General features: G+C 40.0%; 1 protein-coding gene across 8 annotated transcripts in view; it reads left to right on the top strand.

The window, feature by feature from the left end:
* Positions 1–5,857, top strand: part of LOC122564180 (SH2B adapter protein 2) — a 125,647-nt gene extending 119,790 nt beyond the window's left edge. For 7 of the 8 annotated variants that reach the window (XM_087977574.1, XM_087977572.1, XM_043718865.2 and 4 more), the window contains one exon: positions 5,136–5,857. In XM_087977574.1, coding sequence (XP_087833700.1) covers positions 5,136–5,446 — 311 coding nt within the window. In that variant the 3' untranslated portion in view covers positions 5,447–5,857. The remainder of the gene's footprint in view (positions 1–5,135) is intronic. The other variant, XR_015752400.1, reaches the window with a different exon arrangement.
* The last annotated feature ends 10,687 nt before the right edge of the window (positions 5,858–16,544 follow it).

Raw genomic sequence — 16,544 nt, 5'->3', positions numbered from 1 at the left:
CACGGCTGATCTTTTCGTGGACTCGACTATACTTAGTCACTCATTCACCAAAACCCATAGTTCCTTTACTGTTCAAAACTCTTTCCATCTTTGCCTTAAAAGCATTCAATGAGGAGCCCTCAACTGCTTCACTGGGCAGGGAATTCCACAGCTTCACAACCCTTTGGTGAAGAAGTTCCTCCCCAACTCAGTCCTAAATCTGCTCACCCTCATTTTGAAGCTCTCTTGTTCTGATTTCACCTGCCAGTGGAAACAACCTCCTTGCTTCAATCTTATCTATTCCCTTCATTATTTTGTTTCTGTAAGATCCCCCTTCATTCTTCTAAACTCCAATGAATATAGACGCAGGCTACTCAATCTCTCATTATAAGCCAATCCTCTCAACTCGGGAATCAACCTCATGAACCTCCTGTGCACCACCTCCAGTGTCAGTACATCCTTTCTCAAGTAAAGAGACACAAACTTTGTACAGCACTCTAGGTGTGGCCTCACCAGTATCCAATATAGCTGCAGGATAACCGTTTTTAAACTCCATTCCGCGAGCAATGTAGGACAATATTCCATTTGCTATCTTAATTACCTGCTGCACCTGCAAAACCTACTTCTTGTGATACATGCACAAGGACACCCAGGTGTGTCTGCACAGCAACATGCTGCAATTTTTCATCATTTAAATAATACTGCATTTTGATGTTCCTACCAAAATGAATGATCTCACATTTACCAACATTGTACTCCATCAACCAGACCCTTGCCTACTCATTTAACCTATTTATATCTCTCTGCACACTTTGCTCTACCACTTATCTTTGTATCGTCTGTAAACTTTGACACGCTACACTTGGTCCTCAACTCTAAATCATCAATGTAAATTGTAAATAATTACAGTCCTGACACTAATCCCTCAGGCACACCACTCACCACTGATTGCCAACCAGAAAAATACCAATTTTTCCCCTCTTTGCTTTCTATTAGTTAACCAATCTTCTATCTATGCTAATACATTACCTGTGATGTCACGCACCTTTATCTTATGCAACAACTTTTTGTATGGCACACAAATACACATACTAATATATTGCCCCTTACATCACGAGCCCTGGGAAGATGCAGCAAAGGTCATTGGGAAAGAGGAGGTAGCTCAGATACTTGAAGAGTTTAAATTTGATAAGGAAGTATTTATTGTGTGTCTATATTTAAAAGTCGGTAAACCACCAGGACCAGATGTAAAGATACTGAGGGATGTGAGATTGGAAATTGTGGAGGCACTGACCATAAATTTCCAGCCTCCTTTAGACATGGATAGTGTCAAGGAACTGAAGAATTGCAAATGTTATGTACTTGTTCAAAACAATAACATCAAGATAGGCCCAGCAAATACAGTTAATCACTTAACGTCAGCAATGGAGAAACATCCAAAAACAATTCAGGAGAAAATTGGCAGTGAGTTGGAAAAATATAGATTAATTATGGAATATCAATATGGATTTGTCAAGGGCAAATTGTGTTTAATTAACCAACTAACTTCTTTAGTTAACTTTATGAAGTAATAGAGAGGATGGGTGAGGATCGCGCTGTTAATGTGGAATACATGGATTTCCAAAAAGGCATTTGATAAAGTGCCATGCAACAGACTTGAGCAAAGTTGGAGATCGGGGAATAAAAGGGACAAGAGAAACACAGATAGGAAATTAGCTGAGCAATAAGAAACACAAAATAGTGGTGAATTATTGTTTTTCAGTGGGGAGGATAGCTGTAGTGAAGTTTCTCAGGAGTCAGTAAAAGGACCCTTTCTCTTCCTTATGTTTATTAATGACTTGCTCTTTGACATACAGGACATAATTTTAAAAATTGCAGATGATATGAATTATGGAAGCATTGTGAACTCTGAGAAGGATAGTGTAGAACTTCAGAAAGACAGACAGGATGGTGGAATGAGGTGTTGAGATATGTGCAGCGATTCATTTTGAAAGAATGTTTAGGAGAGGTAGATGGTTGGAAATTATAGACAATGATGGGTACAAATCTGAAAGCGGTGTAGAAGCAGATGAACCTTGATTGATTGATTTTGTTTTATATATATTTATATTTATTTATATTTATATTTATATCTCAGTCTTAAATGGGTGACCTTTTATTCTGAGATTATGCCCTCTGGCCCTAGACTGTATTACATAGAAAACAAATTCTGTCTTTTTAAACCTGTAAAATCCCTTAAGAATCTTGTATGTTTCAATAAATTCATCTCTCATTCTTCTGAACTCTTATGAGTACAGGCCAAAACTACTCAACCTCTCCTCATACAGCATTAGCTCCATACCTGGGATCAGCCTCACAGCCTCATCTGGACTGCATCCAATGCCAATATATCTTTCTTTAGATAAGGACCCCAAAAATGTTCACAATATTCCAGCCTTGCAAGTTTTATTAAGACTTCCTTATTTTTATACTCTCATTTCTTTTGAAATAAAGGCCAATAGTCCATTTGCTTTCCCTATTACCTGCTGAATTAATACGCTATTTGTGATTCATGCAAGGACTGCCAAATTCCTCTGTTTATAGCTTTCTGTAGTCTTTCTCCATTTATATAATGTAGAGTTCCTCTATTCTTCCTACCAAAGTGCATAACCTTGCATTTCCCCCACATTATATTCCATCTACCAAGTTTTTGCCCATTCACTTAAACTGTCCGTATTCACACAGCATTCTTCTCTTTAGGGCACGGAGTATAACAACAAGGCAGTTATTGTAAGCCTGTGTAAGACATTAGTTGGCCTCGCAGTCAAGATTAGTGTGGTGCTGGAAAAGCACAGCAGGTCAGGCAGCATCCAAGGAGCAGGAAAATCCTGCATTTAGTTATCGACACCTCACTTTAGGAATAGAAGGGAATAGAAAGAATACAGAAAACACTCACCAGAATGTTTCCAGTGATAAGGAGTGACATAGTTAGACTGGAAAAGTTGGAACTATTTGATTTTTGAGAAGAGGTGGAGAGGAGATTTGATCGAGATGTTCAAAATCATCAAGGGTCTGGGATCGGGAGAAACTATTCCCAATGGTGAAAAAATCAAGAACCTGAGAACACATATCTGTGGTAATGACAAAGGAAGCAATAATGACATGAGGAGAACCGCTTTTACATAACGAGTCATTTGGATCTGGAATGTGGTGCCTAAAGCTTTCCAAAAAGGAATTAGCAAATTGCCTGAAAAGGAAGTAAGTGGAGGGCTATGGGAAGAAGGCAGGGACTAGGTAAATTACTCCTGCAGTGGGTCAGTACAGATCTGAAAAGCTGAATGGCTACTTTCAGTGCAGTAACAATTCTGTGATTTTATGCAACAGTGTCCTGTCTTTGCTTTCTTAGCAGACAGGTTTTGCTTTGGTGGCTTGTGGGATTGGTGTCCTATCATGCTGATAATGCTTATATCTGTTTTGTATCTCTAAGGACACAATCTATAGTCATGTATGTTAAGCTGCAATTTGCTAATTCTTGGCCCACCTCTCAAAATAGTCAATTTTTTTATAGCTTATCTTTATTAATCATTCCAATGTAGCTGTAATCTGCAAATCCTGAGATGAGGCTACTGATGACTTCTTTCAGGTCATTGATCAATTTTTGCCCATTCACTTAAACTGTCCGTATTCACACAGCATTCTTCTCTTTAGGGCACGGAGTGTAACAAAAAGGCAGTTATTGTAAGCCTGTGTAAGACCTTAGTTGGCCTCAGTCAAGATTAGAGTGGTGCTGGAAAAGCACAGCAAGTCAGGCAGCATCCGGGGAGTAGGAAAATCCCGCACTTAGTTATCAACACCTCACTTTAGGAATGATGTGAAGGGAATAGGAAGTCAATTCCAGTGAATCTCACCAACTGCCTAGAATCCTATATAGTTACATATATTCTTGATTTCCTGAGCCATAATTGATACAGCTCAGCATTCTGCCACCAATATTGAATCCACTAACTCTTTCTGCAAATATGACATAAGGTACCTTGTCCCAAACTTTAATTACATCACATCGGGGCATACTTGACTTCCCTTTAAGAACACAATGGCTCTTACCTATTAGTTTATATCTCAGTAAAAATTCCATGATCCTCCAATACCCTGCCCTCAATGCGACTTTTTTTTCACATTTTCTTACTCTCCAGTTAATATTGCCAAATTGGTCACCATCTCAAATCCTCACTCTTAGCCAATACTTAAATAAGTAAAGCCTCATTGTTAGCTTCCTTGACACCATATTGGGGCTCTTTCTCAGACTGAAATGACTTGTTTTACTGTTAACTAACCAAACACATTTTAATATCCATCTCCACCTCTTTCAGCCAAGGTCCAAACTGGCACTTGGGAACATTACAAGAATAAGAAACAAATAGCTGTTTGTATCAGTCCAAAATCCATTTTAATCATCTTGGTGCAAAATAAGTCCATGTCATATCATATCATATCATATATATTATCTCTCGATACTTCAGAACAGGTTTGAATGACCGAAACAGAATGTTGAGCTATGTCACCAACCATAATATCTGACATTGTATCTTGAGCTGCTTCATCCCCTGGTCAGGCCTGAGTTGAGTTTGATCCACCAGTTCAAAAAAGAATGCTTTCAAACTCTGGAAGACAGAACTAAGGAAAAACCTGAGGAAAGAAGCAGCTTTTGAGAAGGGAGTGAGGGGGTATGTATAAAGTACAAAATGGAATAGAAATCTTCAATCTGGAATGTTATTTCGTATCATTCTGTGAATTTGAGTCAAGGAAGCATTGTTTCAAAGCAGTAAAGACAAGGTAAGGTTCAATATCAGGAAGGATTTATTCACAAAGTGATCATTAACTATGGTGATCCATCAGTATAAGAAAATGGGGTCATTGAAGAGGCAGTTGAGTACAGTGATAAATCTGTCAGCCACATTCATCATCTACTTTGTGATCTTTACTTTTTTAAAAAAAAGGGATGGAGATGGTTCAAACAGAATTCCACGACCGGTGACAGAAACTCTGAAAGCCTTTGGGAAAGGCTGGAAAAGTATTTCTTTCTCCATCACAAATCATTTGCCTGATGTATTTGAAAGTCCATGGGGAATCCCGATGTAATAAATCAATCTTACAACCTATTTTGTTATCCCTTACAGAGATGAATTCTGCACACACTGCCACACCTCCAGCCGCCCCTACACAACCCAACTGCAGAAGTGATGCCCATCAATCACAGCATTACTTTGCCAACTCTGTAGCTGGCAGCCCTCATTCTGCTGCCCAAGTTGAAGGGACATCAGCCAACATTCATTCAGCACACCCCAGATCAGACGCGACCATCTCTGTTCGTGCCAATAACTCCGAACGTCTACTACAGTCTCAAGCATCATCCTCAGAGGACTACCATGACAGCGATGGATCAAGGAATCGATCGCGAGCTGTAGAAAATCAATATTCCTTCTACTAATATCAAGAAACACAATGTAGCAGACTTCTGGGATTGTCTACATAGAAATAGGGATAATTGACAAAATGCATCTGCTCAACAAAAGTGGAGAAGTCAGGGCAAAGAGACTGTATTCCTATCATTTGACAGTCGAATAATGAAAATGGAATTAGGGTTAAATGTGAATTATCAGGTGTTTGCCATATTTGGTTCAGGGCAATTGGCAAAGACTGATTTTGCTAATTAATTATGGTCTTTATATATATATTTGTATCTGCACTTTTCACGATTACTGTAAAGAGAATCTCGATGGACTGTGCACAGTCCGTGAGTTAACAATGAATTGTCTTTCTCATTGTTTCATCTGTAGTGTTGCTGTTTATAGTGAGCCTACTGTTGTTATAATCAGATAAAGATTTAGCTTGTCTGATATTTTTTTGTCCTGTTATCTTTAGCAATGGGGTGCTGACTGATTTTAACGTGAGCAGTTTTCTTAAGGTCTAAATGTGATTTGAGCTATTGAACTGTGCTGCTGAGATCTGATGAGAAATAAGTATGTTCAAGTGAGAGGAACTGTTAATGTCAAATCGCTGCTGTGTCTCAGTAGCTCTAACATTTGGAGTACCAGTTCCCAACCACGAGGTACCGGGGTCCTTGTAGCAATCATTAAGCAGCACATATGGGTGAATCTTGCTTATACCAACTCCAGGATATTTGATCTGTGTTCCATTGGAGGAGATAACATTACCATTGTCCAAATAGTCAAGACTCAACTCAGTGAGAGAGTGATTTTGGTAAGAGCCATGAAGATTTTGGTAAGAGTCATGAAGAATTTGCACAGTCCAGTCTCCAATGCTAGATATCTCACAGGAGACTTGGAAATACCACTGAATGAAAGAGCCAGAAAGCAAAATTTATAACAATGAAACCTTTGAGTCTGTATTCACTGCAAGTATTGTAAACTTAACAAATATTTCCTTCTGGATCTGTTTGTACTCGTGATGCTGATTTGCAATTTTGAGAATTTTATGAAAAAGAATGAACCAAGATTTTTACTGTCTCAAAGATTCCATAAAACCTGTTTTGTGATCCCAACAAATAAACATGTACTGTGTTGAGTAGTTAAGAGGATTAGTATTGTATAAGAAAGTTTACTTTGTATTATTAACAGATACAATGTGAATAATGGCACCCAAAAGGTAGTAATGTGGTCAGGTATTTAATGTGGACTTCAGTGCAGGACAATGAGAATGAATGAGGGCCTGCAGTTCCCACTACTCTTAATTCATTTTCTTTTCCTGGGTGCAAGTCTCCTGAAATCAACTAAACCAGTGCAAAAGATTGAGGAATTTCAAGCAAAGATTTACCTTCGGTGTAAACAAGTATCCTGCAATTTGTTATACTGGTTTAAAAAGCAAGGCACTGGAATCCAGTCCCTCCTTTAAAACCAGTTATGACCCCACATAGATTTGGTCACCTGGGTAGATCTCTGCCCCCCACTTTCAGGCTTTTGAGGATGCTTTTAAAATAAAGTTGATATTTTTACCTGTAAGGGACACTTTTAAAAAAACATTAACATTAAAAATATTAAGAAGCCAGTAAATAATTCTGCATAGCATTTAAACTCCATTTCATAGAACATTAGAACATACAATACACTCATCCACCTGTACACCCTGTGCTGGTCTGTTACCCACCCTCCATCTCTTCATTTCTAACTACCATTGGGACATTGGTCACCTCAACCTGTCCACCCCCCTCACCCATTCCAACCTCTCTCACCCTTGCAACGTGCAGCCCTCCGCTCCAATCCCAACAACATCACCAAACCAGAAGAAGGGGGTTGGAGGAAAATGACACAGTGGTAGTTTGGCACGCTGACTCTACACCAACTCGCAGACACCTCTTCCTACTGCCCCCTTGACCATGACCTCACCTCCCATCATCAAACCATCATCTCCCTCATCACCTCAGGGAATCTCCCACCCACAGCCTCCAACCTCATAGTCCAGGAACCCTGCACTGCCCAGTTCTACCTCCTACCCAAATTCACAAATCTAACTGCCCTGGTCGACCCACCGTCTCAGCCTGCTTCTGCCTCACCGAATTTATCTCTGCGTATCTTGACGCTGTCCTGTCCCCTTTGGTTCGGGAACTCCCCACATGCCCTCCATTTCCTCCATGACATTTGTTTCTACTGCCCCTAACGCCTTATCTTCTCCATGGACATCCAGTCCCTGTAAACATTCATTTTCCATGACAAAGGCATCCAAGCCCTCCATTTCTTTCTCTCCCACTGATCCAACCTTCCACTGATGCATACATTCAATTGGCTGAACTGGTCCTTACACTCAATAATTTCTCCTTTAAATCTTTCCACTTCCTGCAGACCAAAGGGGTAGCCATGGGCACCTGTATGGGCCCCAGCTATGCCTGCCTCTTTGTCGGGTATGTGGAACAGTCTACCTTCTACAGCTACACTGGCACCATTCCCCACTTTTTCCTCCATTACATTAATGACTGTATTGGTGCTACTTTGTACTCCCACAAGGAGGTTGAATAGTTCATCAACTTCACAAACACCTTCCACCGTGACTTCAAGTTCACCTGGATCATCTCGGACACCTCCCTTCCCTTCCTGGACCTCTCTGCCTCCATTTCTGGTGACCGACTCAACGTGCATATCTACTACAAACCCACCGACTCCCACAGCTATCTATAACACTACCAACCTTTGTGTCATCAACAAACCCATCCTTCCACTGCTTCATCCAAGTCATTTATTAAAAACTATAAAGAGCAGAGGCCCAAGAATATATCCCTGTGGGACACCACTGGTAACTGACCTCTAGGTGGAATACTTTCTATCCACTACAACTTACCATCATCTTTTGACCAGCCAAATTCTGTATCCCATACCTCCTAACTTTCTGAATGAGCCTACCATGGGAACCTTATGAAATACCTTACTGAAATCCATATACACCACATCCACTGCTCGACCTTTGTCAATTTTTTTTTTAAGATTAGATTACTTACAGTGTGGAAACAGGCCCTTCGGCCCAACAAGTCCACACCGCCCCGCCGAAGCGCAACCCACCCATAAATTTACCCCTTACCTAACACTATAGGCAATTTAGCATAGCCAATTCACCTGACCTGCACATCTTTGGACTGTGGGAGGAAACCGGAGCACCTGGAGGAAACCCACGCAGACACTGGGAGAACGTGCAAACTCCACAAAGTCAGTCGCCTGAGGCGGGAATTGAACCCGGGCTCTGGTGCTGTGAGGCAGCAGTGCTAACCACTGTGCCACCGTGCCGCCCACGGTGATGGTGATACCAAAGTTTGTGACTATGTTCACTGACTGTTGAAGACAACTTGAGCTTCCTGATGGCAGGCATCATAACTGGAAATCCAAGTTTTTAAATGTCAATAGCTGAAAATATGACATCAAGATTTCCTGATTTACGATGTTTACTCTAGCAAAATACTGAAAGTACTATTAACTAAAAACTACCTTTGTATGCAACTTGTAATATAAACCATGGAAAAACATTTTTCTTCTCCCAACCTCGTATATGCTGCAAATTGATGTTACACTGTCCTATGTGTGGACATCAGATTGATTCTGGGAAAATAGAAAGAGATTCTTTGCTCCAGTGTGTTACTCCTCTTCTTTTCCTTTTCTAGCTCCATAAAGTTTAGCTCTAAAACTGTCTATGGCTCTGGAAACTTCCTTTCCTTCTGGCCCAAGTTAGTGGACTTGTTTTAACTCCTCTCAAAGTTGATCTTTTTAACCTAGCACACGTTGTCACCCGTGGAGTGATCATAGAGAGCATTTTCTTTTTAGTTCCTCCGATTTTCTTGGATCTGTATTCAGTGACAGTCTACAAAAACCTGTGACCTCATCATGAGGATGGACTTCTCTGTATGCACAATGGCTCAGTGGTTAGCACTGCTGCCTCACAGCATCAGGGTCCCAGCTTCAATTCCAGCCTCAGGCGACTGTCTGTGTGGAGTTTGCACATTCTCCCAGTGTCTGTCTGGGTTTCCTCCCGGTGCTCCGGTTTCCACCCACAGTCCAGGTCAGGTGAATTGGCTGAACTAAATTGCCCGTAGTGTTAGGTGCCTTAGTCAGAGGGAAATGGGTCTGGGTGGGTTACTCTTTGGAGGGTTGGTGTGGATTTGTTGGGCCGAAGGGCCTTTTTCCACGCTGTAGGGAATCTAATCATTCTCCATGTTAATGTGAATCAGTTGGATGTTGTATCCATGTAGAAATGCTAATTGGCTATCCTTCAGAACCCAACATTCTTTCACCTTAGAACAAATTAGACACCCAAAAAATAATTGTTTACAACCTGATGTTTTAGATAATTTTCTGGCACCTCAAAAAGTTCCATTCTCTACTGTTTGGTTGCCATTGTGTCTAAGCTTGAGTTACTTTGCACCTCATTCCCAGTAAAACTGTCTTGCCCTTTTTGATCTCTACCCAATCACCCAGGCTTGGTGTCCGAAATAAACTTCAAAACAAGCTATATGACAAATCTTCAGTTAAACTTTCAATTTGAAGACAGTGTCAAAACACAACCTTTATCAATGTCATAATGGTATGCAAATGAGTTTGGTGATCTGAGCAAAAGAAATCAGTACAAAATCAACACATTTATTAATTTTGGCAGAATCACTTGGCCTAGGCATTCCTGGAAGCTGAAAAATTACCTTTCAAATTATTTGAGTTTACAACACAGGAGAAGGCTTTTCGGCTTACTGTGTCTTTACTGGCTCTTTGCTGGAACAATCCAAACTGAATATAACATTTCTTCAATATCCTATTGTGACCAGTTTTATACTAAGTCATTTCTGGTTTTGATTAGCAACAATAGATACAAGCCAACAACAGCAATACCATCACTTGCAACAGCCTTTTTGAGGTGCTGTGGAGTGAAAAATGATTTGATTAGAAAAAGTTCCAGTTTAACCTTCAGCAATTTTAGGAAACGGAATTAGGAGATGTTTTGAAGGCTCTTTCCAGTGGTTTCCATTTTTGTACAGCCAAATACGAGCTTGATGCTGGTGACTTCCAACATTCCTTTGCACTCTATTAACTTGCAGAACCTGTGATCAAAGGTTGGTGTCAGCAGGACTGTCTCTGGGTCAGTGAGAGTGACAGTGTGTGTCAGTTGGGTGTCAGTTGGTCAGGGAGTGGATCAGTATATGAGTTCTTGGGTCTGTGGGTTAGGGAGTGGGTCATGTCAGTGTCTTTGCTTAAGTGAGTCTATCTGTAGTTAGTGTGACTGTGGAACATTGTGAGAGTTAGAGAGTGTGATAATGCATTGGTCAGTGGGTATGATGATGGCATAGTATGAGAGTTAATGGGTGTGTCGGTGAATTAGTGACTGTGAGAAATGAATAGTGTGAGAGTTAATGGATGTGACTATGGGTCAGTGGGTGTGACAATGGAAAAACGTGTGATTTAGTGGTTGTGTTAGCGTGTGGTCAGTGAGAGAGAGTCAGTGTGTCTGTGGATCAGTGCATGTTTCAGTGGGACAGTATGTGACTGATTCAGTGATTGCATCAGTGTGGGTGTGCTTCAGTTACTCAGCGATGTTTCAATGGGTGAGAGTTAGTGGATGTGACAACTGGTCAGTAAATGTGACAATGGGTCAGTAGGTGTATCAATGGGTCAGTGAGTGTAACTATGGAATCATGTGAGGTTAATGTGTTCGTTAATGAGGTCAGTGGGTGTGAAAATGAATCAGTGATGATTGATGGTGTATGAAATAATGGATGTGAAAATGCATTAGAGTGTGATGGTGGATCGGTGGTTGTGTCAAAGGTTCAAGAAATGTAACTACGTAATCGTGTGAGATTAGTGGGTGTGAAAATGGGTCAGTCAGTGTGACAACGGGTTGGTGGGTGTGATGATGGAATAGTGTGGGAGATAGTGGGTGTGATGATAAGTTAGTGACTGTGTCATTGGGTCAGAAATGATGAGAGAGATAGCATGGATTGATGGATCTATGAGTGTGATGATAAAATAATGTGAGGTTGTGGAGTGATGATGGGTCACAAATAAAAACCAAAATTGCTGAAAAAATTCCACAGGTCTAGCAGCATATGTGGAGAGAAAGTAAAGTTAATGTTCCGGTGTGAATGGGTCTGGGTGAGTGTGATGATGGAATGGTGTGAGAGTTTGTGGTGGTGTGGATTGGTCAGTGAGTGTTTTGATGGAATAGTCTGAGAGTTTGTGTGGGTGTTGATGGGAACAGTTTTGAGTGAATAGGGGTGTCGGGTATGCCAGCAAGTTTCTCTCACTGTTTTATTGTATGTGAATACCAATTAGCCATGGTCACACCTTAAATCTTTGAGTAAACCAATGCATAAATGTACAATTCACTGTATAATTGCCTTGAAACTCAGGTTTACTCAGTTTCAGGCACCCACAGGCAGTGGAAGAGTCTAGAATTCATTGGCATAAATTATGTCAGGCTGCTTTAAACAAACCAACATTAATTCCATAGATAAACACTGTCAGAAGAACTCATAAATCAACGTTTTTCAGCTAAACACCTTGAGCTGTATTTATATGGAAAAATAATTGCAATCTTTGAATAAGATTAACAGTGTCCACTTACCGCAATAAAAATAGAAATAATTATGAGTTTTACGTATTGTACCAGAACTTTGACTTCAGTGTTACATCTTTTACTAAGTTTCCCTGGAGCAGAGAGAATTCATGCAGGATTTAGTGACCTGGGCCTGCAATCAATTCACATTATAAAGATGCAGGGCTCCACTGAGGCTTAATGTTGCTTGTGATTGGACGAATTATGTTTGGATTACAGGCCAGAACTGCCTAGAGCATTCCTTCAACACCTCAACTCACAAAGACAGGCAAGGGCACACTACACAACCCAGAACACTTTAACAGCAAGAAAAATTCATTGAAGCATAAAGGATGTGCAGCTTTCTGGTTTTCTTGTTTGCAATCAGGAATGTTTACATTAACAGAGCACCAGTAGAACCGAGAAATACTGATTTTTTTTTGTTTAGAGAAGAGCTGATAGGATGTGGGTCTATTGAATTTTACAAACAACATTCCAGTTCCATTCCTCTCATGGTATTTTGCTCCAATTACATCATGTGGACAAATGTAAAGTGTTGAAAATGCTGAATATCTGAAATAAAAATTGAAAATGTTGTAAATAATCAAATTTAAAAAGATCTTTTTCAATATATAATTTCATGGTCATTCTAAAAGATGAGAGACTTAACAAACAAATGGAATCTTTTTCAATATATAATTTCAGTTACATCACACTGTAAACCTTTGCTATAAATTCTGTGTCTTACGATCTTATACTCCACAACCACCTGATGAAGGAGCAGCGCTGCAAAAGCTAGTGCTTCCAAATAAGCCTGTTGGACAATAACCTGGTGTTGTGTGATTTTTAAGTTTGTCCATCCCAGTCCAACATCAGCTCCTCCACATCATGTTGGACGATTACCTGGTGTTGTACGATTTTTAACTATTTACACCCCAGCCCAACACCGGCTCCTCCATAATGTAAATAATCACATTATACAGAAGCAGTGGGGAGAAAAAAATTAAAGTTTCACCTCAATGATACAACGTCCTGTACCTCCATCATCCATGTTGGCTACATTATTCCAATTCCTGTGAACAGATCCCATCAATGTATAATTTTAAGTTTAATTTATATTTTTTATGTTGCACATTAAAAGGGCATGGCTTTGTTTCAGTTTTAAGAGGAGATGCTGCCTGACCTGCTGTGCTGTTCCAGCAATAAAGTTTCAGCTTTCAGTTTTAAGAGCCATTCTCGTGAGTTTGGTGCTGATGAGTCTGGAGGCTTATAGGCACACGGAAATCTTTAATATAGTTTTATAACTCTTAGAATGAAGCAATGGGATTGAGTTGTTTCGTGCATTAAAGAAGAAGGATAATCTGTGGTGTTGCCCAGCAAGTGTTTGAAGGTCAAAGATGCAAAGAAAACCCCAGAAAGGAGTCAGTCAGAGAGTCCGTGCATGTGTCCCAGAGAGTGAGGACATGAGCATTAAAGTGTCTAGTAAGAAATGCTGCAGAGTTGTAGGAAGCTTATTTTAGGGAACTCATGTTTGCTGTGAGCTAAAAGCTAACAAGGAAATTAGTTTTCAGTTTGTTTAGGTGTCTAAGGAAGAGATACAAGCTGAAACATCGAAACTATAAACAGCCTTCAACCCTTCAACCAATCAATGTGATCATGGCTGATCCACTATCTCGTTGCCATATTCCTACTTCCTTTCCAGACCCTTTGCCTTTAAAAGCTAAATATTTATCCACTTCTTTCTTGAATATATTCAATAACTTGGCCTTCAGAGCTTTCAATGTTAGAGAATACCACAAGTTGGGTAATTCTTTGAATGGGGAAATTTTTCCTCGCCTCAGTGCTAAATGACCTGCCTGAGACATTATCCCTGATTCTCGATTCCCCAACCAAGGAAAATCATCTTACCTGCATCTACCAGCCCCTTTAGAATTTTATACATTTGTATCAGATCCCTTCTCATCTTTTGAAACTCTAGTATATAGAGGCTCAATTGAAACAATCTTTCCTCACAGGACATTACCGCCATGCCTGCTATCAGCGAGGGAACCACCGCTGCACTCACTCTATGGCAGGTAAATGCTTTCATAGGGTGGCCAAAACTGCATACAATATTCAAGGTGCAGTTTCACCAAAGGTCTTGTGTAACAGCAGTGAAGCATCCCTACTTCTGAATTCAAGTTGTCTTGTGTTACGATACGGGATATACTCTCCTGCTTAATTTAAAAACAGCAATACAGAAAAGATTTATCCCATGCAGTTATCTATAAAAACTTGAGTGGTCAAGAACTATGTAAAGTGAAAATTAACAACTTTATTTCTTAAAGTATAACAGAGAATAATTAACTAATCACAATTTACAATTTCTTTCTATAACCTATCTTTTACCTTCCCTTCTATAATACTAGTCTGATAAAACTCCCAGTTAAGATTTACAAAACAACACTTCATACCTACAGGCAGCTGGAGGTTATTTTCTTCAGATCTGCCTGCGTCTTCTTTTCTCCTTGTTAGGAATTTCTGTGTCACAGGTTACTGATCGAAAAGGCACATTTTAAGAGAGAGCTATTTTTCAAGCAGTCTGGTACATACTGGACTTGGCAGTTCTCCTCTCAACTCTTCAATTTCCCCCCAGTATTATACCTCAGAGCATTGATTGCGTCATTGGCTTTTAAGATTATCAATACATTCAACTCAAACTTGATTGTAAATTGATATTTTTTTCAGGGTATAATTTAACTGATTGGCTGAATTTGAATTTGGCTTTGTTTCCAGGCCACTCAGCGAGTGCTATTTGGTCTTAAACAAAATGTTACTTTGTAAATTCTCCCGCACTCTGTGTATTTGCCAAGTCCTTCACTCTCTTAAAGGTACACCACATCTTCATAACACCTCCACCTTAAGAAAAAAATGAAACATCATAATGAAAAGATGGCTTCATTTATTTTTCCTTTTAAAACACATTACCCTAACATACAGATAACTCTAATATAAGTTCACCTTAGCTATTCCCCCATATACCTGTATATGTATATAATTAAATAAAGACAAATCTCATCTAAACTCCATCAGTTAACTCCTTAGTTTATTAGTCTTCCTTGGGCTTCTCCACAACAAGGGGTGTCATTCCTACCTTGGATCCTGCCAAATCATTCCCAAGAAAAAACTGAATTCCTGGAAGTGATACTCTGTCAATCACTGTTACTTCCCCAGTCTTAAGTTGGCACTCCAACCTGATCTTACATAGGGGAAGGCTAAATTTCTGTCCATCTACCCCACAAATTACCACACTCTCGGGTAACAGTTCAGAAGGAGTGCATATTCGCTAATACCTTACAATCAGCGACTGGTTAGATCCTGTTTTCTCAAAATGATAACTTCTTGTCCTTTTCCCCCTGTTCTTTCTGAGTAAACATTACCCACAGTGGTGAATTCTTTGTAGAGATCAGGTACTAATTTCATACCCAGCCCCTGCCTGGATTGGGCACTCTTCTGCAGCTCCTCGGCTCTTCTTGGGGGTCTCCTTTACTACTTTCACTCATGCCACTGGCTTAGTTTCTTTTACCACATCTTTTCCCACAGCGCCTTTCTTTAATGACCAACACTGTGTCTTTATGTGTCCCACTTTACCACAGTGGAAACACCTGAGGCCTTTCACCTCCTTTCCACTCTCTTCGGCTTCTTTTTTGTCCAGTAGTAAATTCTTGCCAGTGCTCTCTACTCTTTGTTTCGTAGTATAGGATCTCCCCTTCTCCCAACTTCTATCCCTCAAAGGGCGAAATTCTGGCTGGAAGCTTGTCTTATGCACCAACATGTACTCATCTGCTAATTCTGCTGCCCTTCTCACTTTCTGAACTTTCTGTTCCTCCACGTGAATTCTTACCATTTATGAAAGTGAATTTTTAAACTCTTCCTGCAGAATAATCTCTCTTAGAGCCTCAAATGTCCTATCTATTTTCAAAGCACACACCCATTGATCAAAGTGACTATGTTTAATTCTTTCGAACTCAACATATGTCTGACTTGGTTCCTTCTTTGTGTTTCTGAACTGCTGTCTATATGTTTCTGGTACCAATTCATAAGCACTTAAAATAGCCTGTTTAAACCTCTTCATAATCTCTTGACACCTCATCTGTTCGTGTGGCAAATACCTCCCTAGCTCTGCCTACCAGTTTAGTCTGAACAAGCATTACCCATAAATCCTTGGACCACTTCAACTGCCTCGCCAATTTTTCAAATGAGATAAAGAAAGCTTCAATATCTTTCTCATCAAAATGTGGCAGAGTTTTGAAATATTTACACATATCTTCTCTTTTAATCTCCATCCTGTTAACTTGACTTTGCTAAGTCGCAACTTCTCAAGTTCAAATTCTCTCTCTTTCTCTCTCCCTTTCTTCTTTCTCTCTCTTTGATCAGCCAAGAACCTTCTCTCTCTCTTTTTCCTCTCTCTCCCTTTGTTGATCTTCTAACTCCAGTTTTCTCAACTGTACTTGACGTTTTTCTAGCTCTAC

Source organism: Chiloscyllium plagiosum, unplaced genomic scaffold (assembly GCF_037043375.1).
Source record: "Chiloscyllium plagiosum isolate Xiang-an unplaced genomic scaffold, Cpla_swu_hap1 HiC_scaffold_31, whole genome shotgun sequence".
NCBI lineage: Eukaryota > Metazoa > Chordata > Chondrichthyes > Orectolobiformes > Hemiscylliidae > Chiloscyllium > Chiloscyllium plagiosum.
This window is presented reverse-complemented; position numbering and strand designations above follow the sequence as displayed.